General features: G+C 32.3%; 2 protein-coding genes across 3 annotated transcripts in view; one reads left to right on the forward strand and one right to left on the reverse strand.

Moving 5' to 3' along the window:
- The window catches only part of LOC132733102 (uncharacterized), a gene marked incomplete at its 3' end in the record, with an annotated part of 50,190 nt that extends 29,328 nt beyond the window's left edge, over positions 1 to 20,862 (forward strand). The window contains exons 2-8 of the mRNA XM_060719698.1: positions 13,846 to 13,909; positions 14,242 to 14,307; positions 15,433 to 15,478; positions 16,313 to 16,395; positions 17,385 to 17,430; positions 18,864 to 19,042; positions 20,816 to 20,862. Of these exons, the coding sequence (XP_060575681.1) occupies positions 13,861 to 13,909; positions 14,242 to 14,307; positions 15,433 to 15,478; positions 16,313 to 16,395; positions 17,385 to 17,430; positions 18,864 to 19,042; positions 20,816 to 20,862 (516 nt within the window). The remainder of the gene's footprint in view (positions 1 to 13,845; positions 13,910 to 14,241; positions 14,308 to 15,432; positions 15,479 to 16,312; positions 16,396 to 17,384; positions 17,431 to 18,863; positions 19,043 to 20,815) is intronic.
- On the reverse strand, positions 6,418 to 13,577 carry LOC132733105 (zinc finger protein 862-like). Of its 2 annotated transcripts, XM_060719701.1 has the most exons (5): positions 13,310 to 13,577; positions 12,492 to 12,534; positions 11,813 to 11,966; positions 11,395 to 11,526; positions 6,418 to 10,324 (listed from the first exon to the last, which is right to left on the reverse strand). In XM_060719701.1, exons 2-5 carry the CDS (start codon positions 12,510 to 12,512, stop codon positions 7,977 to 7,979), a joined length of 2,655 nt encoding a protein of 884 aa, XP_060575684.1. In that variant the 5' UTR covers positions 12,513 to 12,534; positions 13,310 to 13,577; the 3' UTR covers positions 6,418 to 7,976. The 2 variants fall into 2 exon arrangements, with proteins under 2 accessions (XP_060575684.1, XP_060575685.1); XM_060719702.1 differs by lacking the exon at positions 11,813 to 11,966.
- Positions 20,863 to 22,970: the final 2,108 nt, after the last annotated feature.

The following is a 22,970-nucleotide window of genomic DNA, read 5'->3' on the forward strand; positions in this document are numbered from 1 at the left end:
TTATTAAGCCATGCAAAGTAATGGTAAAGTATTCATAAAAAGTTAGATGGCCATGTGACAGCAGTAATTGCAGAAAATCGGATAGCTTTCAACATCCGGATACTGGTACACTTTGTAAAAACAATCATTCTGTGCAATAGATAAACGTAATATGGATAAAATCAATAGGATAATCGTTTACAACAGTTCCAATACCAATCTTAATACTCATTTACAGGTGAACGTTCTTCTTGTAGGAATATTTTGTAAATATATAAATGAATGAAAAAGAATACAGCATCAATGTAGACCACAACGATATTCGAAATTCGGGTTTTAGTATTGCCAATAAAGCTAAGGGACAAGCTGCAATTTCGTGAAAATAATATCACAATGCACATGCTTTTTACATAATGTTATTAAATACAAATATAACAACATATTATTTTACTTGATTTTTACGGATCAAAATAAAACTAATTAACACAACATGACATTAACTGCTAATGATAACAGCTCCTTCCATAGGCCAAAATAAAAAGCATTTCATAAGAGACGACGCCGCTCACCGGCGTCACCAATAAAATCATACATCTGAGTCTTGTACAAATTGAAGCATTACTCGTTTATAAACAGACTAGAGACCCTGGTCCAAATCCTGGAAAATTAAAATTTATAATTCTTTATGCCACTGCCATATTTTGCGATTCATGTTTGTGCGTGCATATGTTATAGTGAACTTAAAAAATCCTTTTGTTAAAACCCACAAGTCCAATTTCAACGCAACTTGCCATGATTGTTCCTTGGGTGAAGGGTGTCTAAAATTTATCAAAGAATTTTATTCCTGATAAGTTACAGTAAAACATAATATTTTCTAGGAAAATGCTATGTTCAAGGGGAGATAATTCTGAAAATATTGCATTTAGAGTTATGAACCTTAACACATAAAATGTGGTTGATGATATGGAACGTATGTTTGAAGTTGATAACTCAAGAAAAAGTTATAGAAAAAAATATTTAACTGCACAAAATCTTTAATCTGAAATCTGGACGCGGACGCCTGGCTGAATTGGACAGCTGTCCATATACTTTGAATAGACGAGCTAAAAATTTAATACTAATAAAAGATTGAAACTCGGTTAAATAATCTTGCTGAATCAAGACATGTATCAATGGTTTAGTTGTATATACATGTAGAGGATATTGAATGAGTGTAAGTTCAATACTGAATTTAATGCACTCGTTGAATAAAATTATATTATGCGAGCCTCTGGCGAACATAATATTATTTTATTCAACGAGTGCAATAAATTCAGTAATGAACTTACACGAATTTAATATTCTATTTATCACATACACAATATAAATACCGTTTTTAAAAATTGAAATAAGAGTAATTTTCCATTGACGCACCTATAGTATAACGCTAACATTTAGCGCGTCTTTACATTATATTTGTATAACGCTAATAACGTCACGTCAAAATATATGCACGGCCGCGCAATAGCATTTTTACGGAGTCTCAAAATCGGCACGGGTGTGTGAAAAATACATTTATGAAAATGATGCAATATTATCTTTTGAGATAAATTCCGTAAATATGTTAGCTAGTCGCTTTAAGGACCCTTCGAATTTGGGTTACATAGATTCCAGTGTCTACAGACAATTGTTCATTTTCGGTAGTTGTCGAACAAAGAAACACTTACAATACAAAAGAATACTTCGTAAATTAGATATTAAATAACACAAGTACCATACAAAAGTGTATTCTTATATATCTCAATTGTCAGTAAAGCAAACCTTTATAATGCAAATAAAGACTAAAGTGAAAATTATAGTATTTAAGAGGCTGTATAGAAGTAATGTTAAGCAAAAAAATTGTGTCCATTTAATACTCAAGTTATTGAATATATCACAACTTTATTTTAAATTATCAAAAGACATTTATGCAATCATTCGTATATATATGTATATGTTCAGTATGCTACTGTTCATGCGCATATGCTAGTCACATTCTTGATCGTAAAGGCATATCAATTCTTCATATAACTTTAAACCATCATTTGCATTACACGGGATCTGTAGATTTGGGTTAAGAAGGTATGCCAGTTCATGGAATTCTGCTCTCTCTTTTTGTTTGGTGGTAGCATACATTTCTTGGCAAAGATTTAGTTCAATATCGTCAACACTTTTCCCCATTTCGTATCCGCCAAATAATTCTGTAACGTAAAATAATATATCTGGCTTACCAGAAGGAAGTTCGTTTACACTTTTCTGAGGTCGGATATTGTGTAAATTCCAGTGTTTTGCAATACGGTCTAGTTCTGCTTGCAGAACATCAATAAGGCAAAAACGGACACACTCTATATGTATCGGATTAAGTGCAATAAATTTGCCAGTATCTTGCAAATCTTTCAGTTTATTTATCCACCAGTGTATTCCTTGACGTCGCAGGTAGCTCCACCAGGCTTCGATTCGTTGGTTCGAGGTACTTCTCCCAAACATAAAGCTCTTGGTTCCAGACATTGAATCATTGTGGTTCCGTCGAAGTAAGGGTTGTAGAAAACTGATGTGTGTGTTTTCAGTGCCACAGTCAGCTCTTACAATACGAGGGACAAGTTTTAAAGTCTTAATCGATTCAATATAATAATCAGCGATGCATTTTGGATCGTTATTACTTGCCCCAACTTCTAACCAGATAATTCTACGACTATACCCGTCTATTGCTGCATGAATACACAAACCAAATTGTTTAAGTTTGTCGTATCCGTCAACGTGCCAAATATAATTTGGGCCTTGTGCACAATATTTCCTTCTAATTAGCCTGTCGGCCTTTCTCAAGCGTACCCCTTCAGGATCTATTTATATCATTAACCGCATTACATCATGCCTCTTAACTTTTAATTTATAGTCGTACATTAAACGACGCCACATACTTCTATAGTCGATACAATTTCCACTATACTGAAGTTCTTTCTCTATCAAATCTTTAATAACGTCATCTTTTGCGGTAAGAACATCTCCTCGGCGGCATAAATTATTCGCCTTCAATATTCGCTTCAAGTGCCGTATGCTGATTTTAATATTGTGTTGAGAAAATAAAAGAAGAACGATTTCAAAGTACTTAAAACCATCTCTGAAATATTCTTTCACCAAGTTTAGTCTAGACTGTTTATTTTGATTAACTGGTGGTGTTTTATGAGGTACAACAGCTCCTGCATGGCTTATCAGAATTGTTGAGAACAGTACAACCCATGCACTCCAAAGCATTTCCATCTGAACTGCAATTTACAAAAAAAAGATTGATAAACATAACTACATTAATTATGCTTTTTATTGATATTTTCCCTTTCCATTGTGTAACATGCATAAGTAGCACAAAGGGATCGATACTTGCGCCAAGTTTTGAGTTTTATTATTACCTTTATTCAACTGATGTTATAAATTCATTATTTAGAACCAGCTGATGACGTTATTTCTGGCATGCATGAAGGCGCCAGAATGACATCATATAGAAGTTGTATGAGTTGGTGATGAAATTGGGATAAAATTGATTTATCTATCTCCGATGTAAAAAATACTTAAATAAGACAGAAACGTACGATACTTGAAATAAAAATGCATTCTTCATTATTTTTTGTTTGTTAATTACCATAGTGTCAGGAGGATGTTGAATAGAACAGCCAAATGTGAAAATTGGCAGCGGAAATAATATCCGCTTGAAAAAAAAGCCTCAACAATCTCCATTACTTTGCTCTTTGTGGTCATGTTAGAAACAAAATAACATCGATCTGAGCGGTCTTTATCGGCTATTAAACACCTATTTGTCGTTTTGATGCAAAATGTTACCACTAAGGAAAACGGCCTTCCTGGTTAATTTGGTGTTTAATAACCGAAAAACACCGCTCAGACCGATGTTATTTCTCAAGTATATACAATGTAAGACCAAAAGTTCTATAGTACCAGCAGTGATCTTACTGCTCTATATATGGTAACATGTAACATTTAAGATACACCAGCACATATAGGATTTGATTTAAAAAAAAAAACAACATTACATACCCTCTGTTACTGGTTTTTGTCTTGTGCTGCGTAACAATGTAACTTTTCACAGAAGTGTACTTTTTGACATCTATTTTGCACCATGTGTTCATTATTTCCCGCCACTGGCAGATAATAAGTTATAGATAATAGGTAATTAGTAATAAGTAATAAATTATAAATAACGAGGTATATGTGCTAAATAATGATTATTGGTTTTAAGTAATAAGTTGGAAATTTTTTTTTTTTTTTTTTTTTCACTTTTATACCAAATCAAATTTTATTCTGGTTAAATAAGTCCACTCTATAGACAAAAAGTTTATATTTGTAAAAAAAAAACGTAAATGTATATAGGCAGGGTTTAGCGGAATGAATAGGAAAATCGTGTACAGCTTCACACAGTGTGTTAGAGAATCATTCGATCGACAATTATTTTAGCAAATATCTTCAAAATGGGGGCAAATTGAAGATCGATATTTAAAGATTTAATGCTGATTTAATAATAAAGGAACAATTCATTCTCATGTTTGGCTTGGAAACTGAGAATTTTTGCAAATTTTTAGGGTTTCTGAAATTCCGGCGAACGTGAAATCGCCGATGTTCGGGATCAATTTTCGGATCAAAGAAAAGCGTACGTGTATTTTGGTTAGTTGTCCTGGCATTTCGGCACAATATGTTAAATCATTTAAACTCTTATAGAACGTTTTTGCAAGAATGAAACGAAAGCAAAATTTTGCTTAGAAAGTGCCGAAAATTTCGAGAATAATTCAAAATTACACACATTTGTAATTTGAGAAAACAGTCTTTAAACTTGCGGCGTAAATAGTCGATATTCTTATCCTTTTGTCGGTAAAATTTGCTTATTTTCAATCAACTGTTGATCAAAGATGTTAAATTATCACCTCGTGTTATATCTGGTAATTACATGTACAGCGAGTGTATACATTAGTCTGATCTCTATTGCGTGATAATGATTGAAAGTGTTATCGCTGATTGGCTAAATGCTTCACGGGTCGATGTGCATAGGACCGCCTACCTATAGACTGACACGCGCTGACGTATTTGTGTATTTGTGGTCGTTTGATGCGTCCCCAGGCAAAATTAAGCGTACATAGGCTATTCCAAACATTCATTCTGACGATTTTACTTTGCGTGCATGTACCCCCTGCTTACAATTTTTATGCGTGCATCTAGAATTTTGTGCGTGAATTACGCACTGTAGTGCGTGAATGGGCATGCTGTTCATCCTTAGTAAAGAAAAAAAAACACTTTCGGGCATATAATGCTCCGCCTAGCGGTGGTCTTGTTCTTTTATCAAATAATCTTCAGCATAGCCTGAATACATATTCCATTCCAATTAAATATCGACCTCATGGCTAAGTATAAAATATTACTGAATGAGTATGTAAAAAACATTGTCGAATGTTGCTGGCGTTACGGAATCAATTCATCTTAGCATTGGTAAAGTTTTATACTTTAAATCATAAGGTCAGTTTCCGGTTTTTGGTTGACAGTATAACGATTGAAATGGTGTCTGTTTGATAATTTACCGAATATATTCATTTATGTTGAATATTCAGAGAAAAATCATTTGGATCTGGAGAATCTTACTCGCCCTGTTGTGCGAGTTTGATTAATTTTTGGATTTGTCAAGGCCTGAGACCCATATGACCTATATGTGTTGGTAATCCCCACCAACCCCCCCCCCCCACCTTGCCAAAAAAAAAAAAAAAAAAAAAATGCAGAATACAAATAGTTGATGATTTTTGTACAATCCCACCATGCTTAGTTAATGTTCTGATTACGTCATCACATGTTGCTCATTCCCTGCGGTCTGGAGACCGCAGGGTATTGGTACGCGTTTAACTTTTGAGGCATGGAGGAGCACGTGACCTGTTTTGGGTACATGGAGGAGCATTTGATCCATAAACCGTATATGATTGGTTAATTGACCTTTTCGAAAACCTAGCTAAATACCGTGTACCGGTACGTTACGGATTTATCTCTAGGGTCATAGTCCGAATTACACCTAATTAAGAACAAAAAAATATTACGTTGCATTTCTAATTTTATATAACTATTTTACCGTTTAAGGTGGAAAAACTTGAATGATTTGTTTGAAAATTTCAATGTTTCTATAATATCTATTTCAAATTTTACAAACATTAAATTGTTTATACTTAAAATCTACATAATTAAAATACTTGTAGTGGCATCTGCCATAATAAATAGAGATATTTTCAGCGTAAACTTGTATGTTCGGCCTTCTCTGGTCTTCAACGGTCACCAGTTTCCAAAGAACTTCCTCTATATTGATCGATTATTGTCAACTATATTCCTGATACAAACGTTTATTTATCCTCCCCCCATAGTTAAATGAAATATCATTATCAGGGTTTTCATTAAGATTTTGTGTAAGAGGCCAGAATGTGATCGAAGGAGGCCTGATAGGGGGGTCCGGGGGCATGCCCCCCCGGAAAATTTTGAAATCCAGGAAGCAAAATCCTGCATTCTGAGCACTTTCAGGGCTACTTTAGCCACTCTGGTTTAGCATCATTTTTTGAAAAAAAACACTATGGAAACTACTGGAACAGCTTGAAACAGGTGCACTGAAATATGCACTTCATAATTGTTAGTTGTGTCACTCACTTTTGATACACAGCGTTTAACAATAATTTTTTTCATTTGAGCTAAACCGTCACACCTATTTGCAAATTATAACTGTAGAAAGTTAATAAACAACAAGCCAAGATATACTTGATCATCATTATTTATAATCAACATCATCAATTTTCAAAGCCAAACATAAACACTTTTCATAGCCAACAATCATCATTTTACATACTCTCACATGATCACATTTTAACATTGTTCAAAGTCAAGCATCATCATTTCAAACTTCATATTGTTAAATATCATCAAATTTCATAGTCAAACATCATCACTTCAAATAGTAAAGCATCATCACTTCAAATAGTAAAGCATCATCACTTCAAATAGTAAAGCATCATAATTTTTCATCATAAATCTTTAAAGCAAAGTATCATCAATTTTCAAAGCAAAACATTATCAATTTTCATAGTAAAACATCATCATTTTACATAGTAAAACATATCCAATTTCATAGCCAAACTTCATCAAATTTCATAGGAAAACATTATCAATTTAACAAAACATCATCAATTTTCATAGTCAAACTTAATCAAATGTCATAGTTAAACATCATCAAATTTCATAGTCAAAAATCATCAAATTTCATAGTAAAACATCATCAAATTTCACAGCAAGACATCATCAATTTAAATAAACAAAACATTATCATTTTTCATAGTCACACATCATCAAATTTCATAGTGAAACATCATCAAATTTCATAGTCAAACATCATCAATTCAAATAGTCGACATCATCAATTCAAATAGTCAAACATCATCACTTCAAATAGTCAATCATCATCACTTCAAATAGTCAAACATCATCACTTCAAATAGTCAATCATCATCACTTCAAATACTCAAACATTATCACTTCAAACAGTCAAACATTATCACTTCAAATAGTCAAACATCATCACTTCAAATAGTCAAACATCATCACTTCAAATAGTCATATCACTTCAAATAGTCAAACATCATCACTTCAAATAGTCAAACATTATCACTTCAAATAGTCAAACATCATCACTTCAAATAGTCAAACATTATCACTTCAAACAGTCAAACATCATCACTTCAATCAGTCAAACATTATCACTTCAAATAGTCAAACATCATCACTTCAAACAGTCAAACATCATCACTTCAAATAGTCAAACATCATCACTTTAAATAGTCAAACATCATCACTTCAAATTATCAGTCAATCATCATAATTTATCATAGTCAAACATCATAATTTTTCATATTCAAGCATCATCATTTTTCAATGTCAGACACCATCATTTTCATAATCCCTTCTCATAGACAAACATCATCACTTTCACTTTCAGAGTTGGAGGCACAATCTTCAAGCATCATTTCTTTTATTACTGTCTTAATCTCGTCCCTGGACACCATTACTTGATCTGTCTGAACTGCTGCATCCTCGACCATGATAGAAGTGCTGGCAGGTGATCCAGATGATATTAATGTTTGCTTCATTGGTTTAACCTTTCTTCTAGTCTTGGTTTTCAGCCAGTTAGAAACAGATGTCTTGATTACTTCCTCGCTCTGTTCAACTGGGGGTCCATTGATTCCAACATGCATGAGAGTCTCCATCATGGAAACACCAAGTCTGTTTCGTTGTTTGGTTTTTATGATTTTGAGGACACTTGCACCCCTTTCAGGCCAAGCATTTGTTACTGGTAAAGATGCTGCAACTTCTGCCAAATAAACAAGTTGGGGATTGAAATGTCTTAACCCAGAGCTTCTAAGAAGTTGTAACAATAACCATTCAGTTGGAGTCATTTTACCTAGATCCTCTGGCATGCCTGGGAGTAGAATGTCACAAATGTGGAACTTGAAGCCTGCCCACTGAGTTTGAAGTTTGTCTTTATCTCTGGCTTCTGTGAAGAAGTGGTCAGCAAGAACTGTTACATGATTCACACCATAATTCTTAAAACCGGGTTCTGTTGATTTTGGTACAGTAGTAGGATCAAAAATGCTTAGTGCTTCTAAAATTGCTGAGTTTTCAGAGAATCTCTTTTCTAAATTGATAATTAAAGTGTCAATATACCTGTGTAGAAGATTTTCAAGCTCCTTGGCCTCCTTTTGATTGAACTTGATTTCAGAACTCATTTCCGTGAACGAATCAATATCCTGTGATAAGTTCTGCAATGGGCTGTTTGTCTCTTTCAGTTCTTTTAGTTTCATTTTACATAAGCTCAGTGCTGGCAATATTGCAGCAAAGTTTAAAGAGCCCTTCTGAAAGTGTCGTGAAAGTTCAGACAAGATGGGAAGAATATCACTGAGAACGTATATGGTTCCGTAAAACTTGAGGTTTTTCATTTTCCTCAAGAGACCATGGGCAGTAGCCTGGGTTTCCTGGATCATGGCCAATGTTTGCAAGATTGGCTCAAAGTCCTTTTTCACAGCAGTGACTGAAGCATCAAGGCTCAACCATCTTGTGCGGCAAGCTTTCTTAAGTCTCCTTGTCACTGTTTTGGTTCCTTGTTTGTCAAGATAAATTGACTTCAGAACCGTTTGCATTTTAATGTATGCAGCCATTTGCTTTGGAGAGTTCTCAAAGAATTGCCACAGTTGCCTAAGCAAAATTTCAACAGTTTTAATATATGTCAAAGATTCATTTGAATCAGTGCATGCAAGTGCCAGTCTATGACAAACACAGTGTATGTTTATCATTGATGGGTTCTCTGACCTGAGCAAAGCAGCAACTCCATTGTCCTTTCCCATCATCACAGATGCTCCATCAGATGAAAAGCCAGTGAGTTTCTTGATATCTAGACCCTTTTCTGAAATATCCGAGACTAACAGTGATTTAATTGCCATGGCATTTGCACTTTGAAATTTTTCTAAAATATTTTGACAGGACAAGAATTTTGTTTCCACTTGTTTACTAGATTTAGAGTAATACTGGATGAATGTGACTAGATTTTCAGTGACAGAAATGTCTGCTACTTCATCTGTAAGAATTCCAAAAGTCTCCGCATTTTTCACATCATCTACAACATTTGACATAACAGTCTCTCCAATTGTCATAAAAATTTCTTGCCTTGAACCTCCTGAGCTGTGATGGAAATACTTCAAAGTGTCGTCACCACAAGTGTTTTCAATAAACTTCAACAGAGGTTCAAACTTTGCATTAGCTATAAAGTTTTTCATCAAAAAATATGCCACTGAAAATGCCCTCTGAAGATACATATAATCATGTTCAGACTTTTTAGTGAATTCGTGGTGAAAGCATGACACTTTTTGTACAAGTTCGTTTTCTAAGGCTGCTCTATGCACTTTGCTGTTTTTGTGAGTTATTATGGCGGAGTGCTTAAACCTAACACTTGGATCAGCAGAGAAGACCTCGGCATTGTTTTGTGAGTGCTTCATACAATGTTTCTTACAAACAGTACAGTACATACCCTCACCTTCAACATAGACTAACCACCAATTTTTCTTGGTAATGAAAGTTTGATGATTAAATCTTTTAGGGACAATTCGTCTTGTTTCACTTTTGCTTAAACTTACACAACACTTTGAGGAACACAAGTAAACTGAATGCACAGTCTTTGACCCAAAAAGCTGAGTTAGTAATATGCAGACCTCTTCATGTGTCCATGGCTCTGTATCAGCATGTTCATCCTCAGAAGTTAAGCCTGAAACAAAACAAAAAAAAGTATTTTGATAAAGATGCATATGTCATAATAAAATAGGAAATGGCTAACCATACTGGTCCATACTTCTAGCTTCGAGCCAGACTTAAGTAACATACAGCTTGCCTATACACACAGCAGAGGCTAGTTGTGTGGTATTTTTAAATGATAAGTAAAAGGCAATCATAGAAATTATTTTTCAATGTCATTTAAAATTTAAATAATCATTAGTATTTTCATTAAGAAAAAACACCCATACAAAGGCTTTAAATTTGTACAGTGATTTTCCTACTTGTATAACAGACTCCGAAAAAAGGCCTCTTCCCAATTGAAATTTTCTTTAAAATCATGCAGTTTTCCCAAAAATCTTAACTTAAACCAGCCTTTTTAATTCCCAAATCAGAAATTTTAGCGATAATTTTTCCCAAAATCAAGAGGCTCAGGCCTCTTCCCAATTAAGTGAGAAAAATCACTGTTGTATCTCATCAAATGCTAAAAAGTTAAAACTCTCATATTTTTAAGTCCTCTTCTAGATGCACAAGATTTCATTTTTCATGTTTTAGGTTTTGCTTTTTTATTTTGCCGCACAACTAGCCTCTATAATGTATATAGGATAGCTGAAAATAAAACTTTTAGCTAGAAATACAAACCCGTACAGTTATTCACTTCCAGTAAAATAGTCCTGTTTAAAAGTGTTTTCTCATCTAACGACTTAAATTCTAATTTCTATTAAAAATTCAATTTTCAGATTTTTTTTAAAGTTAAATGGTGATCATTTTACAGTTTCATATTACAGAGTCAAGAGGCAGGCATTCAACCTAGCTATGCAAAGATAGAGACAATCAGGCTATTGAGTTGCAAATTTTAATGTGGCGGCATGGCTGAGTGGTTAACGCGTCAGACTGGTAATCTAATGATCGCTAGCTGCATGGGTTTTAACCCTGTCAGGGGCAAATCGTTGTTTCCTTGAGCAAGAAACATTACATTCATTGCTGTATAAACCAAATTTTAATGTTGGACACAATTCAGTTTTATGATGTTTCTATTACCGCATCCCTATAAAATATCAGTACCTTTACTGAAACACATGGTGGTTGATTCAGTTTGGACACTTGATACCTGCGAAGACTTCTTGACTATATTAACTGTAACGTTTGCTGACTTAGACTGCAGCTGGTTGCTAGGCGGAACATCTTGAGTGGAATCTAAAATATATTTTGTAAACAATGAACTTATTGTTGAATTTTGTATTTGTTCAGTTTGTCATATTTCATCAAACTGTCTGCAATATATAAAGATTTTTTAATACTAATATAGCATATAAGCTTACATTTAGTATAATGACTATGTGTTATTGGTATAACAAGTGCAGAAAATAATTTGTTTGGTATTATTTTGAAAGCAGACAGACAAGACTTTCAGAATTTTTTACCTAAATTTTTATACTGGACACCATAAATTCAGTTTATTGATGTTTTAAAATACCAGTACCTTTACTGAAGCATATGGTGGTGGAAATCCCCGAGTTAGCCTCAGTTGATACCTGCGAGGTTTTCTTGGCCATATCATCAAACAGAGGGCAGGACTGTAACTGTTCCTGACTGGGAGTGCAGCTGGTTGCTAGGCGGACCATCTTGAGTGGAATCTAAAATATATTTTGGAAACAAATTTTTTTTGGTTGAATGTTTGTTATTTTCATGTTTTAATCAAAACTGTTAAATGCGTATCAAAGTTTTGTTCTTGTTTTATAATTATAGTATATTTATGCTTACTCAAAGAGACAATCAGACTGCAATTGAGTTGTAAATTTTAATGTTGGACACCGTATTCTTTTTTGCAAGCAGACGGACAAGACTTTAATTTTTTTTATATTAATGTAGAATTACACAGTCTAAAAATGTTAATGCAGTTTATCACCAGGAATACTAAGTCATATTCTTATCATATTCACAGTTTGTCACTACTTTGGTTGCCAAAACTTCTACCAGAATGAATCAGATTTTTTTTTATTTCTGAAATATCATGACTATACAATGACCAATCATTTATGTTGATTCAATGCTTTATTCACAAGGCGCCTTGCATGTAAAATGTTTGTTCTGTAATGTATACTTTCATAATCCTCTAATAAACTTTATACCGCAGGGAAAATTATACTACTTTGACTCACCCTTTTTAATCCAGCTATCATATAAATGCGTGTTGAGATTGAACTGTAACATGGAAATATATAAAGTTAACAACAATTGTGAACAAAACTGTTTAACATTTTTTTTAAAAATAAAATTCAACATATACAAAATACAAAAAAAATGTGTCAACTGGGCCCTCAAACTAACACAGCCTTGAGTTATTGATGAAAGCATGTGAATTGGCACAGAAAGGCTGAACGTACGTTTGTTTTTTTCAGATAGGTTTTTACAATTTTTTTCTTGTGGCAGCACGAAATACCCAAATACAACCAAATATATAGCAATACTCATTTTTGTTTGTAAAAAATTTAGATTATATTATAATGAGAAGATGAATTTATAATTATAAAATAACATGACTAAGTCATAAAATATAGATTATAATGAGAAAATGAAAAATATTTATAAAATAATACGACTTAGCCAGCTAGAATTAACTTTTATTCATTCTGTTGAAATGGGCAGTTGAGATATTTTAAGAAAATATACTTGTGACATTTGCTGATGTAGGTTCATTATACTTGCAATTTAAGATAAAGATAATGCTATGATAATATTTGTTGTCTTCACTTAAATTTTAAGGGAATAATTTTGTTTGTAATTTTATACAAGGATCCGTCGTATTATTATTGATATGTTGTTATAAGAGGGGGCCGAGTTTGTACAGGGCCGAGTTAACGCATTACGAAATGTAATTTTACTAAAGAATAAACATTTGTCAACGGTAAACAATTGAAACTGCGAAAGATATTTTAACATGAAAAAACAAATCGATATAATTCTTTAGAAAACTTACTTGATTTCGGTTGAAAATTAAAAAAATCGTCGATTTTGCGATCAATTTTTCGTTTTTTGGTCGCCATATTGGATGTTTACGTGCCGCCAAGGAAGTGAACCGCAATTAGCGGAAATGCATAAAATTACCGAAAGGAGCGAATCGTAAATTTTCGAGCCCCCAAATCAGTTTCCAAGTATTCATTTATGGTATCTACGGGATTTCTAGCCGGCCCAAAACGTGTTCTAGGCGGCCAAATTGGCCGCCGGCCGCCTCTTAATGAAAACCCTGCATTATATCATTAAAAATGTTCCCCGCAGGAAACCATTTTACTTGTCTTATCTTAGATCTTTTATAGATTTGTATTATGTCCCACATGGTTTGCAGTAGAACTGTAGAGCTCTATTTGTTCCAATTTATTTGTAAATCTTTAGCATGACGCTACATGGATACACAAGGATATAATGTAGTGTCGTTTTTAGTTGTATTGTACTTGAATCATAAAAAAAGTATTCAAAACATAAAACATTATGGAATTTCTTTATCTTTTTTTGCAGCAAAATAGAGAAACAATGGCTGGGACAGACTTCGTTTGTCAACATTGGAAGAATGTATTCATATGTAGGTCATTTTAACAACATTCTATAATTTATAAATTGATGCAGATCAAATATTTACCATTGTGATAACTGGAGATATTGTTATATTTGTAAATAATGAAAATAAAATATTTTGCTCTGTGTGCATTAATTAATGACTTACAGTGCCTTGATAGTTTTACAAAACCCTTAGATCTATGATGGAGGTTTTGAAATTGACCTTTTTATGTTTTTACTTGATGGGCACATCATTTATAGTTTAACATATGGTAAAAAAGTATGCTATAATTCTAAATCTGTGATGTTTAAAGACTTCATCATACAAATTAATCTATTATCCTTTATCTTTTTCAGGTTTTCTTTTGATTGGCCTTTGTAAATCTACAGAAATAACAAAAGATGAATTATTGGCAAAAATAAGTAAGTTTAATCAGTGAGACAAAGACATTGCAAAATTTATAGATAAATAATACAAAAATAGAAAGAAAAAAATGTTTATATGTCTCCTAAAGACTATTTTACATTAATCAAAAAATAATAATTTTCCAACATAATATTAATGTCTTACAGCTGTTAATTTTGGTCACTTGTCAATTATAAAAAAACCCATTAAAAAACAACAGACATTACAATCAAGACTTCTCAAAAAAAATGTCCAAAAAATTTCAAATGGATTGTTTCAATATTGATGGCAACTGTAAAATGGAAGATATATTTATAAGTCAAACATGATAACATTTACTTTATTGGATGATATTTCAGTATGATATATTGGGTTGTGCAAGGCATTTAATTATTACTTTTTGCATTTTGATTTCCACATAATTGAAAAAAAGTGGGTATGAACATGTAAAAAGTTCTGTATTTGGGGATTTTAAGTATTATTTTACATCCGGGATAATTTCTATAGTTACAAATATCAATGAAACATTGATATATCGATAATTACCTATAATTGTCTGTGATTCACTTTCATACCAATTTAAATGATTTCAGTAAAATACATGTTCTGTTCAGTGTTTTGTTTATAAATGTTCATTGCAAGTTTTTTTTTCCTGACCATTTTTTGTCATCATAGCTATGAAATATTTCCATTACGTAACAACAGCATAAAGTTAGACATGGACACCTGCTTCTGTACATTGTTCAGGGTGAATTTTTTTAATTTCTAGACATTTAATTGATTAGTCAAAATTTTTATTTTTTGAAATGTGTATTTATCTATTATTGATCAACAGAAAAAATTGATATTGTTTCTATCGATGATAACCAGTATGTATGATACATTTTTAATTAAACTTCACCTCCTAGAACTGAAAGTGTTAACTAACCCTTTGCGTCAGTGATAGAGCTAGACTGGCCTGCATGTGCATACAGTATGACCAGACTCTCTCAACTTTTGTATAGTTTGTTAATGAAACCTCTTTTAATACAAATGGACTTTTCAACAAAAAAAAAGCGCAAAAAAGCCTGATCCATTACACAATGCAGCAGGTTATTAGGATTAAAGTAACATTAGTCTTTATCAATAATTTTTATTTCTAGAAATCTGCCAGGAAGCAATTCAGAAATGGCAAGCAGAAATGTATGAGTGAGTCACCATTTTTATATTCAATAAGTTTTAAGTTCAACCAGTTGATCAAACTGAGGATTTTTAGTCTATGCATAAAACAGCCTTCAAAGTAATTTGTTTCTTCACTGGGTATCTAAAAATTACTCATTGACTTTCTTGTCAACACTTGAAAAGTATTTTTACTCCATGAAACATGTTGTAAGTCAATAAAACCTGACTTTCCTTCTTATGTTTTACAGCAATAACTTGGAAATGTTAAAAGTCATTTCTTTTACATGTCTGACCCCCCTTTGTTTACACTCTTGCATCTGATCCACTTAATATTTACATGCATTTTTTTCATTTGAAATTTAAAGCATATAATGAGCATTTGAATTAAACAACTGTAGATTACAGCAGAACTGCACACAAAAATACAGGTAATGCTTGCAACATACTAATATAATCATATGATCAAACTGACTCAAAACAAGAGAAAAAATGAGCCGCGTCACGACAAAACCAACATAATGGGTTTTGCAACCAGCATGGATCCAGACAAGCCTGCGCATCCGCGCAGTCTGATCAGGATCCATGCTGTTTGCTACCAGTTTCTTTACTTGTTTACAGGCTGCTGGTCGCAAACCCATTATGTTGGTTTTGTTGTGATGCGGCTCAAATGTTGTTGTTTCATCTGAACTTCATATACATGTCCTCTAATATTACTTGAAATGCCATTTCATGCATAAATGTGCTATTTTATTTCAATTTGTAAGTTACGCTTAAAATAGTTAACATGATAGGTAAATGACCTAAATACTGTATGGAATTACAATATTTGATACGTTATGTAACATTTTTTTATTTCACCAGGGCAATAAATCAAGCCAGTACTGAACAGGAAAAAGCGGAAATCGCAAATAAATACAGTGCTAACGCACCTTCAGAATGTGAAAGTGAGTACTGACCCCTTAAACATTTTCCCGACTATATTTTTAAAATGTAATTTTCTGCTTTTTTAAGTTGAAACCTTGTTTATGTAAGAATGTTAGATAATAATTAGACCCAAAAAGGTATATTAATATAGGACTGCCATTGAAGAAATTTTGATATCATGTATATCAAATGCCAAATATTGGTGATATATCAAATTAAATAGCTTTTGCAGCGGAAAATTATTTAAATAATTTATATGTGACATAATAAATTTATATGTGTCATGCCTGTTTTGCAGTCATTAAAAATAAAACATATAAAAGAACACATGAAATAATGTTCAGTATGTGTCTCTGGTTACAAAATTTGTAAGGGATTTCTGAGTAACAAAATACAAAAGTTGATCTGACAACATTATAGTCTGCCTCACAGCTAGGTTATACTGATTCCAGCAAGCACAGGATTAAAAAAAAATTAGGTATTTGCAGAAATGGGTGTTAAATTGTATTGATATTCTAAATTATGAATATATGTTGGATCAAATGTTGAATATCAATGATATATATTGATAACAATAGCGTGCAGTTGTAAAACAAAGCCAACGATCATTGTGAAAGCTATATATTTTGGAGTTATGCCCCTTTACAGACAAGTGTTACCACAGTGATTCCTGGTGCTCTTTGGTTAAGCTTGAAATAATATCTCCCTTCAGTTTCCAGTGTTTATGTATTATGAGTGGAAATGTTGTGCTTTTTGATAAAGTTCTTCTATTCAGATGCGGGATTTTCACTGTCACTCACATGTTATAGCATGACTTCTGCAAATGTGTGACCTAGAATATCACTCAGGAAAACCCAACCTCATGAAACAAACTTAAATATCTGTAGAGCTTAAAATTTAACGGAAATTTAACTGTATAAATGTATTGAGTTATAACTTTTGATGGCATCAAATTTTTCAATTTTATGTTTTCTTTCACTGTATATATTTTCTTTTTCCTTTTATATAGACATGTGTGAATTGATAACAGCACAAGTAAAAAAAGAATTAGCAGAGTAAGTATTTATCTAGACAAGATGTCCAACTTCACTGAAATGTGCTTAATTTTTCCCTCCCAAAAGTGATGTCAGAATTCAAAATATGGCTATATTTCACTGAATACTTCTAACATTTCTTGTTAAAGTTAACCTCATTAACCTGTTATTACTACTAGATGTACTAAAAGTACTAAAATTAAGTCATTTGCTGTCAATTCAATTTATTTTTAAACACCATATCTTTATTTAAATATACACTGTAGCCTCAATAACTCGCTCTTCACTATAACACTAATCTCAGTAGAGCGCTCATAGACCTTGGCTCCCTAAAAAAAAAAAAAAAACTTCCAAAAATTTTTTTAATTTTTTTTTAAGTAGACTTAGATTTATAGCGCGCTATAACGCTTGCTTAATTTGACAGTCAAGTACAATAAACAATTGTTATTAAGACATTTATGAGCGCCAAAGGTGTGAAAAACATGCCTAGGTAAGCGTTTATTTGCTCTTTTGTTGTTTTACCTGTCTTCAAATTGTTTCCAAAATCTCAAATTCATATCATAACTGTGACAAATTGGCAACCGGTGGTGAGTATAAATAAACTAAAATTCACACACATATCTTTGACATGTAAACCTCGCTGAATTAAATAACCCACAAGCCCAAAATCAATTTAAAATCCTGCACTGTAAATAGAGTGGCCATGACAGGAAGTAATTGGCGTCTGATTTACTAGGGGACACAACTAAAGCTGGACTGTAAATTACAGTGTTATTTACAGTCCAGCTTTAGTTGTGTCACCTAGTTAATCAAACGTCATTACAGTAATGGCTAACTGTTAGTGTTTACACTACATTAATGATTTATAATTTTCTTTCGAAAATTTTTCGTTTCTTTTAAATATAATTAGTATTATTGTGAATATAATACATGTTTACATCATTGAATGGCTTTAGAAAAAGATAATGTCGATATTCATTGAACAGTAAGTAAAAAAAATCAGCATTATATATAATATGTGGTGGGTGGGGTAATGCGGTAATTTCGCAATGAGCGTTCTAATGAGAGCCTCGTTAGAACGCGGTGGTGAGACATTGGACCCCAACATGAGCGTTTTAATGAGGCTGAAGTGTATTTAAATGCAGTAATTATCATAACATTAAACAATGTTTCATGCTGAATTATTGTGATGGCAGCTATCTGTATATTTAAGTTCAAAGGGTTTTTAAGACCAGTATATAAAAGCCAATTAATATTAAGCTTATAAAATCTTAACAGACCATGCAATAATGAACTGTACAATAAAGTGCACTGTACAAACAGAATATAGCTGGAATTGCATATAAGAAGAACTAACAGTTGTGACCACAGCAGTAATATAAATAATGATAATTAATGATAATGTTTTGTATTTTTGAAAATATTAAATCACAATTTTAGACTTTGTTACACAGGGCATTAGGAAAAATGGCAAACCCACAACAAAGTGAAATTGATCGTAAAAAGCAACAAATAGAAGCTCAGTACCCTGTAAAAGAAGCATGCGGTTCTAATGGACCTAATGGAGGAAGCAATACTAACGGAAGTCCTACATATCCTGAAATATCAAAGGAAGAATTATTGGAAAAAATAAGTAAGTTTTATTCAGTGAAATGGATTGTTTCAATATTGATGGCAACTGTAAAATATGGGAAACGGACAAAAGCCCTCCCGGACAAAAGCCCTCCCGTGAAAAATGACAAGGCGGACAAAAGCCCTCCCGTGAAAATGATAGGGCGGACAAAAGCCCTCCCGTAAAAATAACAGGGCGGACAAAAGCCCTCCCATTAACAAGGCGGACAAAAGCCCTCCCATAATAAAAATAAATATGTATGTTGAATACCTGTGTTTTTCAATGCACTCAACATATTAAAATTGTTTCATATATTTCTTATTGTTTTCAAGTGGCCTAAGTATGTGTATGATCTAGAACCACCTTTTATTATGAGTATACCTTCCTGAAATGTTTAACGAGGAAACTTTTAACACGAATGTCGTAAAAACAATATCACTTTTAAAAGTAATTGACTCATTACCAGGCACATTATAAATGTCTTTAACTTTAAGTTAGATGATTTTAACTTCTTTTCATCATTTATTACTCTATTAATATTAACTTCACATAGGAGTAATCCTTCATATCTATGTGAATAAATATGCACTTACAGATTTTAGCACTAACTTCTCAGGAATGTGCTCAAGCCCATACAAACATGGTTATGCCAATGCAAAACAAAAATATTCATGATTACAATTTTAATATGTTGAGTGCATTGAACATAAAATAAAAACTATTCAACGTACATATATGTATTTGCTGCGAGAGGGCTTTTGTCCGTCCTATTATTTTCACTGGAGGGCTTTTGTCCGCCCTGTCATTTTAACGGGAGGGCCTTTGTCCGCCCTGTCATTTTCTCGGGAGGGCTTTTGTCCGCCTTGTCATTTTCTAGGGAGGGCTTATGTCCGCCTTGTCACTTTTTAACGGGAGGGCTTTTGTCCGGGAGGGCTTTTGTCCTACACTCATAAAATATAACATTTACTTTATTGGATGATATTTCAGTATGATATATTGGGTTGTGCAAGGCTTTTAATTATTACTTTTTGCATTTTGATTTCCACATAATTGAAAAAAAGTGGGTATGAACATGTAAAAAGTTCTGTATTTGGGGATTTTAAGTATTATTTTACTTCCGCGATATTTTTCTATAGTTACAAATATCAATGAAACATTGAAATATATCGATAATTACCTATAATTGTCTGTGATTCATTTTCATACCAATTTAAATGATTTCAGTAAAATACCATAGTTCTGTTCAGTGTTTTGTTTATAAATGTTCATTGCAAGTTTTTTTTTCCTGACCATTTTTTTTGTCATCATAGCTATGAAATATTTTCCATTACTTACAACATCATATCAAAGTTAGACATGGACACCTGCTTCTGTATATTGTTCAGGGTGATTTTTTTAAATTTCTAGACATTTAATTGATTCAAAAAGTCAAAATTTTTATTTTTTGAAATGTGTATTGATCTATTGTTGATCAACAGAAAAATCGATATTGTTTCTATCGATGATAACCAGTATGTATGATACATTTTTAATTAAACTTCACCTTCCTAGAACTGAAAGTGTTAACTAACCCTTTGCGTCAGTGATAGAGCTAGACTGGCCTGCTATGTGCATACAGTATGACCAGACTCTCTCAACTTTTTGTATAGTTTTGTTAATAGAAACCTCTTTTAATAAAATGGACTTTTCAACAAAAAAAAAGCGAAAAAATGCTGATCCCATTACACAATGCAGCAGGTTATTAGGATTAACAAAAAGTAACATTAGTTCTTTATCAATAATTTTTATTTCTAGAAATCTGCCAGGAAGCATTACACAGAAAGGCAAGCAGAATGTATGGAGTGAGCTCACCATTTTTATATTCAATAAGTTTTTAAGTTCAACCAGTTGATAAAACTGAGGATTTTAGTCTATGCTTAAAACAGCACTTCAAAGTAATTTGTTTCTTCTCTGGGTACTAAAAATTACTCATTGATTTTTCTTGTCAAATTTAAAAAGTATTTTTACTCCTGAAACAGGGTTTTTTAAGTCAAAAAACCTGATTTTCCCTTCTTATGTTTTACAGCAATAATTGGAAATTTAAAAAAGTATTTTTTTTACATGTTGCCCCCCCTTTGTTTAAAACTCTTGCATCTGATCCACTTAATATTTACATGCATTTTTTTTATTTGAAATTAAAAAGCATATAATGAGCATTTGAATTTAAACACTGTAGATTACAGCAAACTGCACAAAAAAAAAAGGAAATGCTTGCAACATACTAATATAACATATGATAAAACTGACCAAACAAGAAAAAAAATGAGCCGCGTCACGACAAAACCCATAAGGGGTTTTGCAACCAGCATGGACCGAAAGCCGCGCATCCGGCAGCCCTGATAGGATCCATGCTGTTTGCTACCAGTTTTTTACTTTTTTACAGGCTGCGGTCGAAACCCTTTAATGTTGGTTTTGTTTAAAATGCGGCTCAAATGTTGTTGTTTACTGAATTTATATACATGTCCTCTAATATTATTGAAATGCCATTCATGCTAATGTGCTTTTTTAAATTTCAATTTGTAAAGTTACCTTAAAATATTTAAACATGATAGAAAAATGACCTAAATACTGTTGGAATAATATTTGATACATTATGAACTTTTTTTATTTACCAGGGAAAAAATAAAGCCAGTATAAACAGGAAAAAGGGGAAAATCGAAATAAATACAGTGTAACGCCCCTTTCAGAAGGGAAAAGTGAGTATGCCCCCTTAAAAATTTTCCCCGACTTTTTTTTTAAAAATGTAATTTTCTGTTTTTTTTAAGTTGAAACCTTGTTTATGTAAGAATGTTAGAAAAAATTAGACCAAAAAGGTATATTTGATATAGGATGCCATTGAAGAAATTTTGATATCTTTAATAAAATCCCAAATATTGGTGATATATCAATTTAAATAGTTTTTGCAGCGGAAAATTATTTAAATAATTTATATGTGACATAAAAAATTTAAAAATGTGTCATGCCTGTTTTGCATCATTAAAAAAAAACATAAAAAGAACACATGAAAAATGTTCTAGTGTCTCTGGTTTCAAAATTTGTAAGGGATTTCTGAGTAACAAAAAACAAAAAAATTGATCTGAAAAAATTATAGTTGCCTCAAGCTAGGTTATACTGATTCCAGCAAGCAAGGATTAAAAAAAAAATTTGGGATTTGCAAAAAGGGTGTTAAATTGTATTGTATTTAAAATTTTGAATTTTAATGTTGGATCAAATGTTGAATTCAATATATATATTGATAACAATAGCGTGCGTTGTAAAACAAAGCCAACGATCATTGTGAAAGCTAATATTTTGGAGTTTTGCCCTTTACAGAAAAAGTTACCACAGTGATTCTGGGGCTTTTGGTTAAACTTGAAAAAATATCTCCTTTTCAAATTTCCAGTGTTTTTTTGTATTATGAGTGGAAAAGTTTTTGCTTTTTGATAAAGTTCTTTTATTTAGATGCGAGATTTTCACTGTCACTCACATGTTATAGCAAAACTTCTGCAAATGTGTGACCCAGAAAAATCATCAGGAAAACCCCAACCCCATGAAACAAACTTAAATTCTGTAGAGCTTAAAATTTAACGGAAATTTAAAACGTATAAATGTATTGATTATAATTTTGATGGGATCAAATTTTTAAATTTTTTGTTTTCTTTAAATGTATATATTTTCTTTTTTCCCTTTTTTATAGACATGTGTGAAAATTTATAACAGCAAAAAAGTAAAAAAAGAATTTGCGGTAAGTATTTATCTAGACAAGATGTCCAACTTCATGAAATGTGCTTAAATTTTTTCCCTCCCAAAAAATGTGTCAGAAATTTAAATTGGCTATTTTCACTGAATACTCAACATTTCTTTTGGTTGACCTCATTAAAACCCCCGATATTACTATAGAAAATACTAAAAAGTACTAAAATTAAATTTA

This window comes from Ruditapes philippinarum, unplaced genomic scaffold (genome assembly GCF_026571515.1).
Source record: "Ruditapes philippinarum isolate M1 unplaced genomic scaffold, ASM2657151v2 ctg8246_1_1_1_1, whole genome shotgun sequence".
NCBI classification, from domain to species: Eukaryota; Metazoa; Mollusca; class Bivalvia; order Venerida; family Veneridae; genus Ruditapes; species Ruditapes philippinarum.